At 36.5% G+C, this 22,544-nt stretch overlaps 2 protein-coding genes across 2 annotated transcripts in view; both read right to left on the bottom strand.

Moving 5' to 3' along the window:
• Nucleotides 1–1,917: 1,917 nt before the first annotated feature.
• On the bottom strand, nucleotides 1,918–15,395 carry LOC106873038 (phenylalanine--tRNA ligase alpha subunit). The gene is made up of 13 exons (XM_014920245.3): nucleotides 15,205–15,395; nucleotides 12,218–12,355; nucleotides 11,163–11,264; nucleotides 10,444–10,553; nucleotides 9,930–10,022; nucleotides 8,214–8,342; nucleotides 7,207–7,322; nucleotides 6,335–6,419; nucleotides 5,279–5,378; nucleotides 4,263–4,431; nucleotides 3,771–3,848; nucleotides 2,877–2,991; nucleotides 1,918–2,191 (listed from the first exon to the last, which is right to left on the bottom strand). Exons 1-13 carry the CDS (start codon nucleotides 15,340–15,342, stop codon nucleotides 2,086–2,088), a joined length of 1,479 nt encoding a protein of 492 aa, XP_014775731.1. The 5' UTR covers nucleotides 15,343–15,395; the 3' UTR covers nucleotides 1,918–2,085.
• Nucleotides 15,396–18,648: 3,253 nt separating this feature from the next.
• LOC106873037 (protocadherin Fat 4) overlaps nucleotides 18,649–22,544 on the bottom strand; it is a 46,730-nt gene continuing 42,834 nt past the window's right edge. The window contains exon 30 of the mRNA XM_014920244.3: nucleotides 18,649–18,839. Coding sequence (XP_014775730.3) covers nucleotides 18,649–18,839 — 191 coding nt within the window. The remainder of the gene's footprint in view (nucleotides 18,840–22,544) is intronic.

The raw sequence follows: 22,544 nt of genomic DNA, 5'->3' as shown, positions 1-22,544 counted from the left end.
AAATACTACAGAGAGACTTTTTGAACACCCTGTGTGTGTGTGTGTGTGTATATATATAAAATTATAATACAGGGTATCTAAGAGATACCACCACGCTGAAAAATAGCAGTCAAATCCTGACTCTAAAACCACAATAAATGTCCACATAGCACAAGTAGCGAAGACGCTATGTGGACATTTATTGTGGTTTTAGAGTCAGGATTTGACTGCTATTTTTCAGCGTGGTGGTATCTCTTAGATACCCTGTATTATAATTTTAAATAATTATTACCTTTGATGGTTTTTATTCCCATGCTGACCACTTGATAAGATCAATATTTTAAATATCGATCTTATCCTTATTTATATATATATATATATATATATATATATATATACAGGAATTATTCTTTGGAAGCCTAGTACTTATTCTATCAGTTTCTTTTGCCGAACTTTTGCTAAGTTACGGGGACGTAAACACACCAGCATTGGTTGTCAAGCAATGTTGGGGGGACAAACACAGACACACAAACATATGTATATATACATATATACGACAGACTTTTAACTCTAACCATCTAATTAGAACCCATGATAGTACAAGCTAATGTTATCTTTTAATCACTAATCTTAATCCATCACTTAAGACTCATTAAGACTGTTGTCTTAGAACATAGCTATAGATTATTAAGTTGAAAAATTTCCTCTATGCAATAATAGCAAAAAACACATTTTAAATCGAGTAGTTTAATAATAAAGTTTTTAATTCAAATATATAACATCATGATGCCGATATCAATCACAACATTGCAGAGATGATGGCTCACATGTAGGATGTTGGTCAACACTAACAAGGGGGTATAAATTGAAAATCAAAATTGTGGTAGTGTTTCTAGTAATGTAGACATATTTAAATAAATTTCTATGTCATGAGGAGACAAAAGTCTTGAGCAAAGAAAGAACATGTCTATGATGGACCCAAGAATATAGGTTTAATTATATTCTCAGTGCTATCATAAACATTTTATATCTAGTGTAGTGAGGTGGGCAGAGTCACTAGAACAGTCACAATTTACATCTGACTCATGTTCAAATGGCACAGATCTATCAGAATGGTGTTTTCCAACCTGAGTTATGGAATTATACAGGTGTGTTGTGAAATTATACAGGTGCAAATTGGCTGCAGTCAGAATATTCTGTCGAAGGTAATGCTTATTCATTCACATTGTTTTTAATTAATCAGGCATTATCTTGTAGCTTTGAGATTTTAATGGGGTAACGGTTAATTTCTATTCCCACCAAATATTATGAAGAAATAATAACTGAATAACTGTCTACTAGGGAATAATTCATATATGTACACATACATACACAGCTACATGTGTATGTATATATACATATAAGTCTGTGTGCATGCATATATATATATATATATATATATATATATGTATGTATGTATGTATATATATATATATGTTGGCACTCCGTCGTTTACAACGTCGAGGGTTCCAGTTGATCCCATCAACGGAACAGCCTGCTCATGAAATTAACGTGCAAGTGACTGAGTACTCCACAGACACGTGTACCCTTAACGTAGTTCTCAGGGATATTCAGCGTGACACAGAGTGTGACAAGGCTGACCCTTTGAATTACAGGCACAACAGAAACAGGAAGTAAGAGTAAGAGAAAGTTGTGGTAGAAGAGTACAGCAGGGTTCGCCACCATCCCCTGCCGGAGCCTCGTGGAGCTTTAGGTGCTTTCGCTCAATAAACACTCACAACGCCTGGTCTGGGAATTGAAACCGTGATCCTATGACCGCGAGTCCGCTGCCCTAACCATTGGGCCATTGCGCCTCCACGTATATATATTTATCAAATAAATCCTTTTCAATGCAGTTTGTAGCAGTAACTGACTATAAAAGAGAACAATCATCACCTGTAAATTTTCCATGAGTACACAGGAACACATTAACTGTTAGTTTATTAAATATTACTAGAATTTATATAAATTACATATTAAACAACCCCTTGTTAGAGAAATGTTGCTAAAATGTCTCGAGGAAGAGAAGCAGGTAGGTATAGCAGGTAAATGTAGAGGATAGCTTAGTTAAATTCCAACACGACAAATGGGATTATTGTAAACCATTTGTAGGTTAATCTTTGGTCCTATCAAATCTCGGATGTTGTCTATACCATAAAGAATCATGGTTGGTCTGTAAACAAGAAAACAATAAAATATTAAGTTAATCCCATGGCTTTTAAAGAAGATTAATAAATTTATATCAAAAACCTAAAATATTCCATATTTTCCTTTACCGTGTTAGTATATATGAGATTCATCATCGATTTCAGTATTATTTTTAATATTCACCCAGATAGGGTTTATAGAAGCAAAGCAGATATTTCGACAGCCTGATGCCCCTCTTGTTGCCAGCCATTACATAGGTGCTAGTTGCCTCCATGAGGCCCAACACTCAAAAAGGGCTTTTTACATGCCACTGGCACAGGTGCCAGTTATGTGACACCAGCATATATATATATATATATATATATATACACACAGACATACATCTAGGTGGAAGTATGGCTGTCTGGTTAAAATGCTTGCTTCTCATCTACATGATTTCTGATAACAGTGTAATGTGCAAAGATGTATGATTTAAGTACCTTACTTCAAAAACCATGCAAGGGTTGGCACCAGGAAAAGCATCCAACCACAGAATACAACCTTAAGATGCTTTGTCTAACACATACCGGTATGGAAGAAAAAATGGGATGAAAAAACAAATGAACAGAGAGATTAGGGAATCAGAGGAGATGGGAAAGTGGAGGATTGGAGAGAAGATGAAGAGATGGGAGAGGGAGAGGTAGAAGGAAAGAGAGAAATAGTTTACCTACCTTTCTAAGGACAAACCCCATGCAATAGCTGATACATTCTCAGGTAAACCCATCGGTAGTAACATTTCAGGTCGGAAAACACCCGAATTACCAATTTCTACCCATTTTTTAAGTCCTGTAAAAAGATAGAGAAAGATAACTAAACTGCAATTCATATAACATCATTCGTATAAAATTTTAATGCTTGGAGTTCCGATCTAATGGACATGACTGACCCACTTCCCTGCATCTAACTCTTTCTTAGATTTTAATCGTGAGACTTTCTTTATTGCCCACAAGGGGCTAAACATAGAGGGGACAAACAAGGACAGACAAAGGAATTAAGTCGATTACATAGATCCCCAGTGCATAACTGGTACTTAATTTATTGACCCTGAAAGGATGAAAGGCAAAGTCGACCTTGGCGGAATTTGAACTCAGAATGTAAAGACAGACGAAATACTGCTAAGCATTTCGCCCGGCGTGCTAACGTTTCTTATTTCTTTATTGCCCACAAGGGGCTAAACATAGAGGGGACAAACAAGGACAGACAAAGGAATTAAGTCGATTACATAGATCCCCAGTGCATAACTGGTACTTAATTTATTGACCCTGAAAGGATGAAAGGCAAAGTCGACCTTGGTGGAATTTGAACTCAGAATGTAAAGACAGACGAAATACTGCTAAGCATTTCGCCCGGCGTGCTAACGTTTCTTATTTCTTTATTGCCCACAAGGGGCTAAACATAGAGGGGACAAACAAGGACAGACAAAGGAATTAAGTCTATTACATCGACTCCAGTGCGTAACTGGTACTTAATTTATTGACCCCGAAAGGATGAAAAGCAAAGTTGATTGCTTGTGTGTAAGAGAGAGAGAGAGAGAGTTTGTATGTGTTTGAGATCATTCTACTTACCTTCATGATAACTGAATATTTCCATACTAGGTTCTGTGTAAGGATTATAGGCTGGTTTGAAACGTAACTTGGTCATTCCTGTCGAAAGAACATTGTAGAAAAAAACGAATAATCTCAGAATGTGAAAACAGCTCAACTAAGAAATGAACAAGGGTCACAAAACCCAGATAAATGCATAGATTTAGGATTTTAATACAGAAAATATATTTATTGATGTCAGATGGTATTGAGATAGTACTTCACCTCTCCTTTACTAAATTGCAAAAAAAATCTAATATCATTGTTCTATCTTGTTAAAGAATCTAGTCTGAGGAGGAGAAGGAGTGGGGCCCATAGCATTTTCAGGTATACCCACACTTGTGAAATCTAACAAACCGGTAATAACCAAGACTGTATCTCCTAGACCCAGAATCTAGATTGTTAAATAGTTTTTTTAATCATTTGATCAAGTCCCCATGTTGTACTACTTACAAATAGAAAAGAGATACTCACCCAGTTTGCTGAAGAATTTATGAATGACTCCCATGAGGTCCCCTAAAGTCAGGTTGTAATCAATAACAACTCCTTCTATCTGATGGAATTCAGCAAGATGCGTTGCATCAAGGGTCTCATTTCGGAACACACGGTCAATAGAGAAATACTTGGCTGGTTTGAAAGGTTTCTGTAACAAAGAAAAAACAAAAACAAGTTTATGTTTCTGAGAAACAATGGTTGTGGGGATTTAAGGTATGATATGACTGACTCTGACTATATTTTCTTCAGCTGACATCTCGAGAGGAAGCAGTCCACAATGTTAACAGAGACTGTATGTACAACACTCACCAACCAGCTTCTACCAATTTGTCCCTAGCCAGGATCAAAAACCCTGGAAATATTCTCCAGCCTCTGGTCTACAAATATGCTGTTTCCTCTCTCCCTGCCTTTTCTGTCACTAACACTACAGTAATGGCCTCTGCTCCTCGGAGCTCATACCACTTCAACCCAGGCATTCCTGTTCTACTCACTTCCCTCTCCTTCTCCTCTTATCACCTTTGCTGTGTTCAAACCCTCAGACTCTGTGCTAATCGCCACACCCAGTCTTTCCTGCCCAGAATGTTGGTCCTCTGGAATTCCCACCCTGCAGATTTACAGAAGCATTGATGACAATTCAAAACTAACAGAATCTCAGAGAGAGAGGAAGGCCATTTCTCAGGGAAATATATAAACCTGCAAGGGAGGGGGAAGAAAGGAGGCCCTAACAATAGCTGAAGGCAGGATACTGCCCCCCCACCCAAAAACAAAGAGTTGAAAATGTACAAATCCAGCTGTAGGGAAGAAGAAAAGAGAACCGAGAGTCAAGAATGGTGAAGACAAGACTTTGCTGGATTAAGCTCCTTGGGGAAGAAAGGGCCAAAGTAAAATAAGAAGGACCGCAGCCACTTGGCTGAAACACATAAATAAATAAATATAGATTCACTGGTTAGAAACGTCTATCTGAGTGTTTGTATGCAAGCAATCTAAGCACTTACCTCTTGTGCCAACTTATACAACATCCTGGCACTCACAGCTGTTGTGTGGGTCCTCATTATATTTTTCTGAGCTTCTTCTATCTTCCAGTTATATCTATACCTGAAACGGCACCCAATTGATATTTGGTAATTATCAGAATAAGAGAGAAATTCTTCGAGATGATTATATTTCAATAATGAAGAACATCTGATTTTGTAGAATGTTTTTTTTGTAGTGTGATAAAGATGGTGGTGAGTGATGGTGGTTTATGATAGTCATAATCATCATCATGGGTTGGACAGTCTGACAGGAGATGGCAAGTCATAAGTAACGATTCTGCCAGTTTGCCGCCACCGCCGGGGTTAACATCAATGAAGGGGAGATACTACCACATTAAAAGATATAACAGAGGATGTATAATAGAAAGTAGAGAAATGAATAATAAATAAATAGAATCCCCAATAGCGGGGTAGTTCACTTAGGGTAATCGGGGGTAAACCCAACACAAAAATTCTGGATCACTCTGCCATCTCCAAGGCATAGGAAAGTACCCTCTTCCAGATACTTTCTTCCTGCTTAGGAAAGCATATTGAGAGTAGATCCATTCAGTCTCACCAGTCTTGCCACTGTCAACCACCTTTCGATAAACACACTAGAAGGCAGCACTTTAATCTCTACCCTTGCCTTCTTCTTCAAATGATATTTGAAGGACTTGATGAGGGCTTGACCAGATAGGAATGTGCTTGTCTTCAAACCTTTCAGACGGGTCCACCACACGGCCTCTTTTGCCACAGCAGAGAAAGGTTTTAAATTTTGGTACTAACTAGGTGGAGCGAGTTTTGAAGGGAGGAGTTTAGTTGATGCCATCAACCCCAATGTTTGATTGGTACTTTATTTTATCAATCACAAAAGACAAAGTTGGTCTCAGCAAAAAATCGAACCCTAAAGTAGAGAGCTGGAACAAATATTGTGAAGAATTTTTTTAGACGCTCTAAAGATTTCGTCAGCAACAACAATAAAGAAATCTCATGACTAGTATGATGTCAGAGCCAAAGATGAGGAAAATATATACTCACCCCTGAGATCCATAACCCCCTTCTGAATGAACGGTCTTCACCCGTTCCAAATAGTCTTCAGGGAACTCATGTGCATTCATGGGGTCTGAAAGTCAAACAAAAACATAGATACACATTTAGTCATTTACTTGTTTCAGTCATTTGACAGCGACCATGCTGGAGCACTGCCTTTAGTCAAACAAATCAACCCCAGGACTTATCCGTTGTAAGCCTAGTACTTATTCTATAGGCCTCTTTTGCCAAACCACTAAGTTATGGGGACATAAACACACCAACATCAGTTGTCAAGCAATGGTGGGGAGACAAGCACAGACACACACAAATATATTCATATATATATATATATATATATATATATATATATATATATATATATATATATATATATATATATATATATATATATATGTATGTATACGACAGGCTTCTTTCAGTTTCTGTCTACCAAATCCACTCACAAGGCTTTGGTCAGCCCCAGGCTAGTAGAAGTCACTTGCCCAAGTTGCCACGCAGTGGGACTGAACCCGGAACCATGAGGTTGGGAAGCAAGCTTCTTACCACACAGCCATGCTGTGCCTGTGCATGTCATATGCATGTATTTATGAGTGTGTGTGTGTTATCATTATCATCATTATATTAATGTCCAGAGCTTAGCATCTCCAGTCAGACCGTCCAACCTGTACCTACATGGAGAATGGATGTTAGATGATGATTATGATGAAAGGGTCCATGGATAAAAAAAAATGGGTTGAGAACGACAATGCTAAAGGGTTAGAGTAGATTGACTGAGCAACACAAAAATAACAAGCAAGAACTATTCACATGCGAAAGTGCACAGGGAAGGGGCAGGTCTGAAAACAAAGCCATTTTACCTGATATGAAGAAAGTGTCGTGGGCATCACGAGCAGGATGTTGCTGAGGTTGGAAAAGGGCATCAAAGTTCCAGAAACTACTTTCAACAAAGTTATTAGTAGCCATTTCTGAAAATCTGAAAAAAAAAAGAAAATTTTTCCACATGTACATTTTTCATTCAATATTCTATGAACTTCAGTGGAAATTATACAATAGAAAAATACAATAAAATATCACAGAAAAGTGAAGTCGACCTCAGCAGGATTTGAACTCAGAACAAAAGAAATACTGCAAAGAATTTCACCAAGTGTGCTAACGTTTCTTATTTCTTTATTACCCACAAGGGGCTAAACATAGAGGGGACAAACAAGGACAGACAAAGGGGTTAAGTCGATTACATCGACCCCAGTGCATAACTGGTACTTAAGTTATCGACCCTGAAAGGATGAAAGGCAAAGTCGGCCTCGACGGAATTTGAACTCAGAACGTTACAGCCGACGAAATACCGCTAAGCATTTCACTCTGCGTGCTAACGATTCTGCCAGCTCGCCGCCTTAAGTGTGCTAATGATTCTGCCAACTCACAGCCTTCGTATGTGTGTGTGTGTCTGTGAATATATATATATATATATATATATATATATATATATATATATATATATATATACAGGGATGGCTGTAAGTCGCTTTACCCAATTTTAATAATATAGAAATGGGTAAAGCGACTTATGGCCATCCCGGTGTATGTGTATATATATATATATATATATATATATATATATATATATAGTTAATTAATGAGAGAGACGGAAGATACGAGATTGTTTATTGATCACTACACTTGTTTCAACCTATCTAGCATAGATTCCTTAATGGTGAGATACTGAACATCTGGTTTAGGTGTATCCGTTGGCGTAGATGCATCTCTTCAGGTGACAAGATGTATCTCATTAAATAACGTCTGTTATATATATAATATTATAATACATGAACATGTTAGCAAAAATATAGCAAAATGAGTCACTTACCCCATCTCCAAGAAAATCTTCATATACTGAGCCCTGACTTTCAACAGAGGGTGGAGGTGTCCAGATGGCGGTAACACACCCCTGGCATTGAAATTGTAAGGTTTGAACTGGAAGGTTTTCCATGAACCACTGGTTGGGGGAAACAGTAGAAAACAACATATATATATATATATATATATATATATATACTAGCAGAATACTTGGCGTTGCTCAGGATTTAAATGGCATAGTTTGTATATATATATATAGTACAGTTAAATCGAAACATGTGATACAGGGAAGTGCAGCATTGACAACAAAACAATTGTGGAGTAAATGAAGGGCTAATTTGACTAAGTGACATGTCATGCGTCTGTTTGGAAGATTCCAAGCTCTAATCCTGCCATGGAAAAGTGAGTGGGGATATGTGATTTTTGAACGCACCAAAAAGCTCTCAGTAGATATACTCTCTTTGTGGCTGCTGGTTTGTGCATCAAAAATGCACTCATAACACTTCTTGTACATTGCTGCATTTTTTTGACACTAAAAACATTACAATTGGCAATGTAGATTACAAGCAAATCAGAATATTGCCTGAAAATGACCTCAAAATTGTGCAACCCAACCTCCTTTTCAGGGTTATTTTTGTAGTAAAAAGAGATGTGCAAAAAACATACTTTATTCACTAGCTGAAAGGTTACTGAATCTTTTGATACCTCATATATCAAAACCAGCAACTCAGTTTTCAAATCCATAAGGCACATACGCACCACACACAAAAACTCTGTTTTATAGATATAGATATATATATATATATTCATAACAACAACAACGACGACAAAGGTATTCATTTATGTCTTTTTATGATGTTGGTAACAGGGTATAAATTTATGGGGGAATAAAAACCATATTTCTTACCTAACAATAGGTGGCTGCCTTTACATTAACAAGTAAACTGCCCATATTTTTTCACTTGAAAGTAGATGACCACCCTATCTTAATTTTTTAGCATTCAGATTACTCCATCAAATGTAATGCTTATTTATTCCCAATGTTTTAAATTACAGTGTGAAACAAAATTTTTATCTTTTTTTTGTTTTTGGTCAGTAAATCTTATTTTCTATTTGCTTCTATCTAGAAATCAAAGGAAATGACTACTATTCCCTTCAAATTTTGCTTTTGTGACCTGGACATCAATGTTTTGAAACTGACATATTTTCCGTCACACTTCAGACGGATTCAGCACTGAGTTGCTGAAGCAGAAATATCATTAGAGCAAATATTCTGCTCAATATTACGGATTTGCTTGTCAGTTGCTTGACCATAACCACTTGAGCAGGTCCCTTAGGGGCCGACAATACAAGCTTCTCTGATGAGTAGTGGGGGAGCATTATAGCCATGTGTTGCGAGGGATTCTTTGGGGCTTGAATAAATATTGTAACAAAAGCAAGGTTTGAAGGAAATATTAGCCATTTTTCATACTTTCTAGGAATAAGGAATTACCAAATAACAGTTGCTACCCAAGGACAAAAATCATGTTAAACAGTGTTAATCATGCACTATCACGTAGCTTTGTGGTTTCAACGATGTGATTGCTTATCTTTAAAATGACAATGTAGGGTAGGTGTGAGAGGTTGGATCTGGTTGGTTTGACTATAAAACCAGTAAAATATCTGGGCTGGATATGAGCGGTTTAAATGCTAAAGGGTTAATATGTATAACAACTATATTTCTTACCTGGCAATCATTTCAGGTGTTAAGTCAATTTCAGGTTTACTAATCTTCAGTGTAAAATTTGGTCCTTTTGATATAATGAAGCTGTTTACTTTGCTGGAAGATAATATAAAACAACATTACAGGTGTGATAACGTTATTGATGTTGTTTAACTCTAAATCGACCCTAAGCAATAATAATAATAACAATAATAATAATAGTAAGCCATGTGATGAAAGGAACTCTTTGGAGTTAGAATAATTCACCTCTGGAAACATGGGTGTTCAGTTCAACATCCTTAAACAACCCTTATTAAACGACTATATGAGCAGCATGGGCTACTCGACCTGAAGAAATTTTTTGTGTGCTGTAGAAGTATATCCAATTTATCACACAGTCTGTAGAAAAATCCACCATGACAACAACTTGCATAAAACCCATACAAGTTTGGAAAAGTGAATGCTAAAATGATGATAATGGTGAAGATGATAATAAAGAAGTAGTGGGATTGGGGGTTTGATAGGTGTAGCCTCTCACCTTTCTACAATCAACTTTCTTTTCTTGAAATCTTTACATTGTGCATCAGGAAGTGAGAGACTGTGTAGCTGCTTCAATGTTTCTTGTACTTTGTCTTCAATTTTCTCCACCTAAAGAAAATAACAAGAGACGACATACAGACAATTATCTTTTACATCTTATCCACCAAGCATTTCGTCCGACATGCTAACCATCTCTGCAAGCTGCCAGCCTTATAACATACCATTGATAGTTTATTAATTCTATTTTATACACAAAACACTTTGCCCCACCAGAAACAAATAAGACCCTAACATGATTCCCTAAATAATATTGGTTTCAAATTCTGCCACGGTCGACTTTGCCTTTCATCCTTTTGGGATCAATAAATTAAGTACCAGTTGTGTATTAGGGTCAATCTAATTGACTGACCCCCTTCCCTAAAAATTTCAGGCCTTGTGCCTAGAGTAGAAAAGAATATTGGTTTCAGATTTTGGCACAAGGACAACAATTTCAGGGGAAGGGGTAAGTTGATTACATCAATCCCCATACTCATCCTGGTACTTATTTATTTGACCCCCCAAAAGGATAAAAGGCAAAGTTGACCTTGGTGGAATTTGAACTCAGAATGTAAAGACAGATGAAATGGTGCTAAGCATTTTGCCCGGTGTGCTAGTGATTCTGCCAACTTGCTACCCTTTCATTCCCTGAATATTATCGAGGGAGACAAAATACTTTACCTTCTTGTAAATTCTTGGTCCACCCTCAGCAGTTTTGTCGATTCTAATCCAACCAGCAGACATAGCTTTGTTGAAACCAATTTTAGCATTGGGCACATTTTTCTGAAATAACAAAAACATAGAAAATTAATGTCTTCCTAATCTTCTTCTTCCTCCTCCTCATCTCACAATTTTACATCAACAACATCATCAGTCACCATCATCATCATCAACACTATCATTAATACTATCATCAACATCACTTTACTGCTAGTATCACCATCAGTCACCACCACTACCATCATCATCATCACTGTCATCACAACCGTCATCATCATCATCACTGTCACCATCATTGTATCACTATCATCACCATCACTGGCACCACCACCACCACCACCAATCACCATCACTGCCATCAACACCACCACCACCATCATCATCTCCAACATTGTATCTCTATCAATACCATCACTGCCACCACCACCACCACCAACTCTTTAGTTATGCTGGGGACAAAGCAATATCTACAGTGTTGGTGCCAGGATAAAATACATCCAAGTACACTCTGTAAATTGGTTGGCATTAGGAAGGGCATCCAGCTGTAGAAACCAAGCCAGAACAGACAATTGGAGCTGCTCTCCAGCTCCCGTCAAACCATCCAACCCATGCTAACATGTAAAACAAATTAAATGATGATGATGGCGGTGGTGATGATAGTAGCTTGTATCTTATGATCAATACTAGAAATTTTAGCAATCACAGTGGCATGTAATTCATATACATTGGATAAATGTAAACAAATGCTTTATCACAAAAATACTATGTAACGGGATTGCTATACCAAAACGTTGAGAAGATTCTTTAGTTGTATCGAGGACAAAGCAACGTCTATAGCGCTGGTGCCAGGATATAATGCATCCAGTATACTCCGTAAAGCGTAAAGGAGTTGGCATTAGGAAGGGCATCCAGCTGTAGAAACAATGTCAAAATTAAGACACTGGAGCAATATTTAGTCCTCTAACCCAGCAAATCTTGCCAAACCAATCTGCTAGCAGTATTGCCTAACAACTTACCATAATTTCCGACTGAAGAATTCCACCTTCAGGAATTGAATTATATATCAAAGCTTCATAACTTCCAGAATTACAGATTGTTTGCCCTTCTTCAGTAAGTTCAAGTTTCTTGCCGCTTTTCTGTTCGACATCGATGATCTGTAAGCAAAGTGAAAAGAAAAGAAACAATGCATTATTTATACAAGGGTCAGGGTTAGTGGGGGGAAAAAAGTCAAAATTGAAAAGTTGGTTGGGAGAGGGGAGGAAAAAATTTTCACACTGCCGATTTTTGGCAATTTTCTAGAACCTCCGTATCCGAAAACGGGGATTTTTGGCAAAAATTTTTTTTTAAATAAGCAAATTTGGGAGAAAAGGCGGGGGAGTCTTTCGAGATATTATTAATGATACAAGGGGCCCGACAATATCGTCTGCGAATTGCAAGAAGACCGTTTCACAATCTTTTTCTTAAAAGTCAGTTTATAACTAATACATACTATTATGTCAAATTTTATGCCTGAACGGGAAATAACACATCATAAAATGAGCGAAGGCAAAGCGAGTCCACACCACCTAACCCTAACCACTGTGCGCAGTAAAAAAAAATCTGATTAAAAACTATAAAGAATTTGCAAACGTTATTGTCGGGCCCCTCGTATCATTAATAATATATGATACATCGTCTGACGTGTTTGTTTATATTGGCGAGTGCCCGTTTTCCGTGTTTTATTTTTTAGTATAAAATATTTAAAAATAGATGAATCTTCCCAATATTTTTTTTAGAAAATTGCATTTCATTTTCTTGGAGAGGTGCGTTTCTAAAGGGGCACCGCAATATCAGCTAAATCACATTAAAATCAAACTATTTCATTTTACGTAGAACAGGGATATACATGAGCCGAAGTCGACAATAATAATTAACGCCATGTAAATTAATATCAGTGACTTGATAAACTGGTTGTTACTACGCTGTACGTTTTCTTTGCCAGCTAACAATCAAGGGTACTACTCAAATACAGAGATCCCGACGCATCTACGTAATCTTAACCCTAACCCCTAAAACTAAGAACCCTAACGAATGTGTATTGTAAAAACATCATTACGTATAGATGCATCGGGACCTGTATTTAAGTAGGGCTTAATTGAGTCTGCTTTATGTTTGAAAACATAAAACCCCTTAAATTAAATACCTCTGATTCTTCTAGGGAGCCAGACAGTTGATAAGTAAAAAAAATAATTCATAATGAAACACAATGCCGGAGAGGGGCTGTGATTATATGATGTTCATGTTTTTCACAATTATAAAGAAGAATAGCAGAGACACCGGTGCAGTTTTGGAACAGCTGTCGTCCAGTCTCATACCTTATGGGAAAGGAACGGGTGTAACAAGGAAAAGATTTACGAACTTACACCTGAATAATCACTGAAGTTGTTACATTACTTTCACTTTTATATATTAGTATCATTTCGTTTGGTGGCCGATGTTTTTTGTAGGTTTGTCTGTGTGCATTTGCATGCGCGCGTGTGTGTGTGTGTGTGCATACATACATCTTCTCTATCGGCAAGAAATCTTGAAATAAAACTGAATAATGACATATATACATATATATATATATATATATATATATATATATATATTTGATTCTTTGTCTAAAGAATTTTTAATAGGAGATAGCTTAGATGTTTTCTGCTGTATGTACAATTTCGGGCGGAGGTTAAGAATACGTACACCACCCGTTTTCGGCGTAACAAAAACCCTAACCCTAAACACCGCGTGTACGTATTCCTTACTTTCACCCAAATTCGTAATTGCTATTAGCAAATAAAACACGTGAACTGATAAATAAATAATACCACAAAAATTTCAAATCTCCTGTTTTGATATTATTATTCTGCAGAAAGTATTTACTAGTATTTTCAACTCTTTATGCACACATCCCACAAATATAACATCTGCATGCGTATTTGGAATACTGAAATAATCACACACACACACATATATATATATAATATATATATAATATATATATATATATATATATATATATATATATATATATATAATGACGACCCGCACGCAGTTAGTTACCTAAATTCAAATGTTGGCATAACAAGCCTAAGACTAACAAGTTGACCACAGGTGTGATCGCAGTCACCAAAGAAATAATACTACCTGCTCATTGACAAAACTGAAAGTGATACACGAAGAAAAAAAATCGTGAATAACCCAGATTTAAATCACACTCGGCCGCTTTAAATAATAAAGGACATAAAAAGACAAAATGGTCCCGGCTGGAACGTCTTTGATCAGGGAAGCAGAAGTATGGTATAATTGAAACACGAAAACAGTAGATCGCACCTGGTTGATAACCTAAGACTACCAGATGAGAACTTGGGGACTACAGAACTGAAACAGCTGTATTGAACAGCCCGGACAGACGAAAGAATACACGTCCAGACTGCGATACGGAATGCGTTGCATGGCACATAGAAAGGCGTGGGTACTGTATACGTAGAACGGTAATTGTTCAGTTTATGCGTCTATAGGTTCCACTTATTAAGCTTAGCCGACTCTCTTTATGGCATAAGTTCTCTTTAACTAAGCCAGAACCCTGGCTAGAGATTGATAAATAAAGTAATTAGCCTTGGGTAATGGACAGGTAGAATTGTCTCAGCATCGGACGAGACGTATTGCGGTATTTGCTCCGGCTCTGCAGAGTTCAAATCCCGTTGTCACCAACTTGGGTTGTAAGTAGATGTAATAACCGGCTTAACCTCACCACCTGGCTCTTGCGTGCCTTTAGATTGGTTCACATTACAGCAAACATTCGGGTCAAGTTTTTCTATTTGAGTATCCCCTCTGTCTTCCCTACAACCAGTGACGGAAAACTTGTAAAGGAGCCTGGATACCGACCCTCTCTCCTCATGTAAGCCATAAATACGATTGCATCATCATTTCATCTCAGAAACAAAACAATAAACTGTGAATATAATAATAAACGTATGTCAACCTCTCCAAGGGCCTGCAAGCTTTTGACAACTCCGACGATTTTCTGATGGTCCACATTCCATTCCTGAGCCAGTTGTAATGTATCCACGGAATCTTTATCATCGATGTAAGACAGCAACGACTGTTGTAAGTCGGACATCGTGATCAACACAAGCCACTGGACTGTAGCCTCGCACTAAACTTCCGCTACAACTTACATTTGCAAATGAAAAATTATTTCAATGATTGTTTATTTTTATTTATTAAAAAAGAAAAAGAAAATAATTTTTAGAATTTATATAATTCAGTTGGTATTGATTGTTTGAATAAATATTAATTTTAGAAATTCTTTTACTTGAATCACGTTGCCGGCGAAAAAGACCGAACTTCCGGTACAATAATCACTTCGACTAAAAAGTAATTATATGTTTAATTCGGAAATAAAAGTATTAGAACTTTTGTTCATTAATTTAATTACTGTTATAGATATTAATTTTATCAGTCATTTTCATAAAATTATATTTAGATTTCAAGAATTATCAAAATACAGAATAATTTTGTTTAACCACTGCGTCAGTCTCGCTAATTACGGTGCATAAGGGAATAAGAATTTTATTAAATAAGTTCCACTTAAGTTACCAGGAATATTCTCCGGAAAGTGTTTCCCTAACTTTCAAAATCTACTTCTTTTCATAATACTATTTTCCGAATGTCATTATAGTTATAAATCTCAGCAATGCACCATTAAATGTGTTTATAGTGAGAAAGTCGGAGTGACAAAGAAACGAGGAAGGTGGTCATGAGATGTGTTAAAAATAACAGCTAAATCGCCCTTAAATCACAATTTGCCTTTTTTTGATTTTACATAATCGTTTGAATTCCTGTATGTTTAACAGAAATTCGCAAAAATTTTCTGGAAATTTCCAAATATAAGTTATGATTATATAGAATGCTTATACCAGAATCCCGTCACTTAATACTATCTGAATCGTTAAAAAAGAAATGATTAGCCATACAGCTGTTCGATATGAACCAAGGATAGCTGGACTGACCTACATAAACGGAGATTTGAGGAGAAACAGTCCATCAAACGAACAGAAAGGTATGCATGGGCACATAGCCTATTGACTGAGAAGATACAAACGTCATTGACAGGCAGAGTAGCCTCCCTTGGACATCCTATAAATACGTCTTACCTAGAACGCTAAGCTTTTGCTGTCCAAGAACAGGAGATGGATACTAAATCAGTACTTCTCCATCGTTTTTTTTTTTTTTATCCCTTTCATTCCTATTTTACTCTCCTGGACCCTCCATAGTCATTCGATGTTTTAAAAAAAGCCATGCTAGAGCTCTGCCTTGAAGATTTTTTTTTAGCTGAATGTATCGACCCCAATACTTATTCTAGCCGTCCCTTTTGTCGAACCGTTAAGTTAAGGAGCGTAAACACACACACACACACACACACGACGGGCTTCTTTCAGTTTCCGTCTACCAAATCTACTAATAAGTCCTTGGTCGGCCCGAGGCTATAGCAGAAGATACATTTCAATTACCTACTCTTTACGTTTCATGTACCACCACTTACTACCCCTTCTTCCTGAGCTATTTTTCCTCCTCCTCCCCGCCCCTGACATTTATATTTGTGGAGGCGCATGGTTTAGTGGTTTGGGTGTTAGACTTATGATCGTTAGATTGTGATTTCGATTCCTGGACCGGGCAATGCGTTATGTTTTTGAGCAAAACACTTCTTATCATGTTGCTGGTAAAAATGAGATATCTTGCGACGGACCGGCGTCCCGTCTAGGAAGGAATATGTACACCAGAGTTTATAGCGACTCCAGTGTTCAATTAGTACTTATTTTTATCGACCTCAAAAGGATAAAAGGCAAAGTCGACCTCGGTGGAATTTGAACTCAGGACTTACAGTCGGAAGAACTACCGCCAAGTATTTTTTCCGGCCCGTTAACAATACTGCCAGCCTGTCGTCTTAATCCTATCTACCATAGACACAAAGCCTAAGACTTTGAAGGCTGGGGCTAGTCGATTACATCGACTCCAAAACTTGACTAGTACTTATCTCATCAACCGTCAAAGGATGAAAGGAAAAGTCAGCTTCAGTTGAATTTGAAATCAGAAGGTTAAGACGGACGAAATGCCTTCTAAGCACTTTGTCCGGAGTTCTAACGCCATCTTACAATAAAAATATTTGAATTACTTTGAAGATACATACAAGAAAATTATAGTTACCTCCCTTCGACTCATCATACCGCTTAGAACTATTTTAGTAAAGGTCTTTGATTTAGAAAGAATGAGGCCAGTTATTTTCTTTGGGAAAGGTTAGTCGATTTCCTCGACTCAGTTCTTGACTGATTCTTTATTTTAGCAACTTCGAAAACGTTAAATGTAAAGTTGATTCTGGCAGGGTTAGAACTCAGAATGTAGTGAACCGGAACGAATACTGTAAAATGTGTGTGTGTGTGTGCCTCCGCCAACGACGTTACAACGATTCTGCCAGCTCGCCTTTGAATAAGCCAGTACTGACACAAATATAACTGAATCATTATTTAAACCAGTTTGAAAGGCGGCGAGCTGGCAGAAACGTTAGTTCTGAGTTCAAATTCCGCCGAGGTCGACTTAGCATTTCATCCTTCCGAAGTCGATAAATTAAGTACCAGTTGCGTACTGGGTCGATCTAATCGACTGGTCCCCTCCCCCAAAAAATGTCGGGCCTTGTGCCTCGAGTAGAAAAGATTATTTAAACCAGTTTGAATTTAGCGCTAGGTTATCCTCTGTGTGTGTGTGTGTGTGTGTGTGTGTGTGTGTGTGTGTGTGCAGACAGACATCGTATTTAGGACTACATTGGCTAATGTGTCCTATTTTTAAGATGTTTATGGACTGACGGATAGTTCAGAGAACGACGGTTAGATAATACCTGATGACCGATGCAGCAAACACATTGGCCACCTCCGCCCTCCCTTTCAAGGATAGCCACCGCCAAGACCAGGTCTTGACTATGAGGGTCACCTTGCTCGATACCTCTGCCCAGTTCTTTTCTACCTGGAAGTCTGGTCGAACCCAGACTCCTAACAACTTAACCGGGCCATCCTGCCAACGTCCCACGTCGCTATTCGAAGGCATCGACTTACTCCTCCAGGTACCGAGTTGCAAGCCGAACGATTTTTCCCGGTTAATCTTTGCTCCTGCCACTGTCTCATAAACCTTAATGGCTTCACCTGCCCTCTGTAAGTGTTCCATCTTGGTCACGATGATGGTTATGTCGTCCGCGTATGCTGAAACCGATCCTCCATCAACTGATTCCTTCGGGATGCCACTCAACCTTTGCAGTAACGGCTCCAAAGCTATCACATACAATTGCAGCGAGAGTGGACATCCTTGGCGAAACGAACGTTTGATATAGAACGGCTTAGAAAGAAAGCCGTTCACTCGAACGATCGAGTCGATGTTGTCATATAACTGTATGATCCACCTGAGGAAGCCAAGACCCAGGTACTGCTTTGGATTGGTCTAAATGGACCAGAGCCCCACCCTTGCCAGAATCGTTATCAAACCCTTCTAAGGTGTAACGTATAAGATGGAGATTAATTTGGATGCTTCTGCCGGGGACAGCACAAGTCTGAACCTTGCCGATCAGACCATCTGCAACAAGCGACAATATTGTCATAACCAAAACTACAAGTTGTATATGAGTTCGATATTTATATTTTCCTACCTTAATTAGATCGGGTTAAATAAAAGATTTCTGCTCTGTTATCTGGTCTGAACTATTGGTGACCGAAAACTGTTAGTTCAATTAAAGACTTCGTCTATATATATATGACATTTGACTCTCAAAAATTTATAAGTGTTGATGCCGAGAACAATAGAAAAACTTCACCAGTTTCGATTCCTGGCTAAGAATCCAGGAAACAATTTACATTATCACTTCTTTAGTGAATTTGTCAAAAATGAACGATAATGAGAAGAATGACGGAGATGCGCACTTAGCGAAAATTGAATAAAGTTCTGAACTGTGAATGTTAAAGGCTACAGGATCCAGGTGGATATGATGCAAACCCAACAAAATGAAAGATGATAGGAGAGGCCGTTTGAGATTATGTATACGGAACAGCAGATGCCTATTCGAGCAGGTTCGAACAGCATGTAGTGTCGCTTGTGAGCAGGATGTATAGTTTGGTTTTCTGAGGAGTCCACTTCGTGCGTATCAGCTTGGAGGAAGTGTTTTTTCATGACACTAGGTCAAGAAAAACTGATGAATTGTTCACTGCTCGTATTGGTACGAGTGACATGGCAGAATTGTACATGATTATTCACAGAGACAACGGATTAGGTGTCATCCGAATTATGAGCGGCTTTGAGTTGCATAGGTTTAGGAAGGATTTGATTGTATTCTCTCGATATGGAATTAAAGATTACTTTGGAAACTAACTATTCTTTTTAGACGTTTACTTGAATTTAGAGTGTAGTCAATTTAACACTCACTGCAACACGATTGTGTAGCTATTCTGCCTGTCTGGAGATATATATATATATATATATATATATATATATATATATATATATATATATATATATATATATATATAAATATATATATATATATAAATATATATATATATATAAATATATATATATATATATATATATAAATATATATATATATATAAATATATATATATATATAAATATATATATATATATAAATATATATATATATATATAAATATATATATAATATATAAATATATATATATATATATATATATATATATATATAAATATATATATATATATATATATATATATAAATATATATATATATATAAATATATATATATATATATATATATATATATAAATATATATATATATATATATATATATATATATAAATATATATATATATATATATATATATATATAAATATATATATATATATATATATATATATATAAATATATATATATATATTATATATATATATATATATATATATATAAATATATATATATATATAAATATATATATATATATATATATATATATATATATATATAAATATATATATATATATATAAATATATATATATATAAATATATATATATATATATAAATATATATATATATATATATATATATATATATATATATATATATATATATATATATATATATATATAAATATATATATATATATAAATATATATATATATATAAATATATATATATATATATATATATATATATATATATATATATATATATATATATATATATATATATATACATACATACACACACGGCGGGCTTGTTTTAGTTTCTGTCAAAGTTTCGCTGCTGGAAGGTCACTTTGTCCCGCTTGGCATTCTGATTTCAAATTCTGCCGAGGTCGACTTAACATTTTTTTTTGTTGTATTTTCCCCCCTTTCAGTGTCGATGAAATAAGTAGCAGTGGAGCACTGAAGTCAATGTAATTGGCTTCCCCCCCCCCACTCCCACCCCTACCCCGAAATTGCCGGCCTTGAGTCGAAAGTTGAAACCAAATATATTACAAGGTTATAGCATTTTATTACACGTCACACAAGGTAAACAGAAATGGTGTGTTGGTGTAGAGAGAAGTAAAAACGACAATATGAATCTGCTTGACATGTAAGAGCATGTTTCCATATAAACTTTAGACGGAAACTGGATCTTCTTGGGACAAAGTGAAAGCTGAAATGTAATTACGTAGAAATAATAGCAGACTTTAACGAACGTGACTGACTTACAAATGAGAGTAATTAAGTCTGGAATTGGTATTTAAGATTAAGTACATTATTCTGTACTATATACACGTAACTTCCTTCTGTGGGGATTTCCCTTTTCTTTTTTAAGATTGTAGAACTTCAATGTTATTGAGTTTCAATAGTTCGGTCCAAAAGAAAATAAAGCCAAGAAGCTTCTGGTTCATATCCTTACCGTCTACAGTCAGCTGTGTTAATCACCCGTTCATTGTAGTTTTAAATAAGTACCATATGGAGGTGTGTGGAAGGGGTATGATTTAGTGGCTTGGGGTATTGTGCTCACGGTTGTACGATCGTGGTTTCGATTCCCAGGTTGGGTACTGCGTTGTGTTCTTGAGCAAAGCACTCCATTTCACATTGCTCCAGTTTACTCAGCTAAGAGCGAGCACCCCTGCAACAGGCAAGCGCCCCGTTTAGGTCTGACGTTGTGATCTTTGTTACTTAAATGCAATAGCTTGGTTGGACGGTGGGTACAGTAATGTAAAATGCGAGTTTATCATGCGTGCAGACCCTATTTCACCAAATTAGAACTTTTTGTTCACGTGATGAATTCTAGAATCTTCTTTCAACGAAGACCTTAACTGCAAAGACTTTTAGTGTTGAATCGGTCTCGGGTAAATTTTCTCTCTCAAATTTTCTTTTACAGCCTCATATTCAAACCAACAAGCCAATGCGATTCTTCTAATAGTCATTTTCACAGCTTTATACTCAACGCGGCCATACGTAATTGCAGCAATGTGAAAACCCAACTTAATTATCAATTACCTGTCGAAGAGCTCCGGCACCTCAAAACACGATGTTCCTGTAAGATTAACTCTGTATTTTCATGAAGCCTTTGATATGCCATGGCCTACTTCTTGTTAATGGGCTAACAAGATTTGGATTCTAAGCTTCGCTGCGTCGCAACAATGCCATGGAAACCAAGTAACTGGTTCTAGGAGTTTTGAGATTCAAGACACTGTTTACTTACCATGTTGAGGTATAATTCTTTATTAATGACTCAATCATTGAATGCGGAAAATGACTAATTACACAGGTTTTTCTAAAAATTGTATTAAATCACTCAAGTTTTTTTTAAAAGAATACAATTTTCAAAATCCATAAATATTTTAGTAATTCTATATGAGAATATCTTTTTACATCATTTTACACCATTTTAAACCTTTTTTTTTACTTGTTTTTGTCATTAGACTGCGGCCATGCTGGGGCACCGCTTTGAACGATTTTAGTCGAACAAATCAACTACAGTGCTTTTTTCTTCAACGCCCCATTGGAACTTTCCATCGCCCCCAGGGGATCAATACCACTGCTCTAGACCATTATTGAAGGAAATGCTGGACATACATGACTGTCCCAAATTACATAGAGGTTGACAACCTTCAAGATGGTGCCCTAGCATATACGCAGCCCATGAATGTAGAAGTTCCAAGATAAGAGAGACGGGAACACAACATCGAACCATTAAACACTGTATAATTATTGTATAGATTATTTTTAATTCAATCGAAAAACACAAACACAAAATACTGCATATACTTAAGGTCCACAGAGTTGTGGCT

This window comes from Octopus bimaculoides, chromosome 23 (genome assembly GCF_046866305.1).
Source record: "Octopus bimaculoides isolate indiv1 chromosome 23, ASM4686630v1, whole genome shotgun sequence".
NCBI classification, from domain to species: domain Eukaryota; kingdom Metazoa; phylum Mollusca; class Cephalopoda; order Octopoda; family Octopodidae; genus Octopus; species Octopus bimaculoides.
The sequence above is the reverse complement of the archived record's forward strand: the minus strand, read 5'-3'. Positions and strand labels throughout refer to the sequence as shown.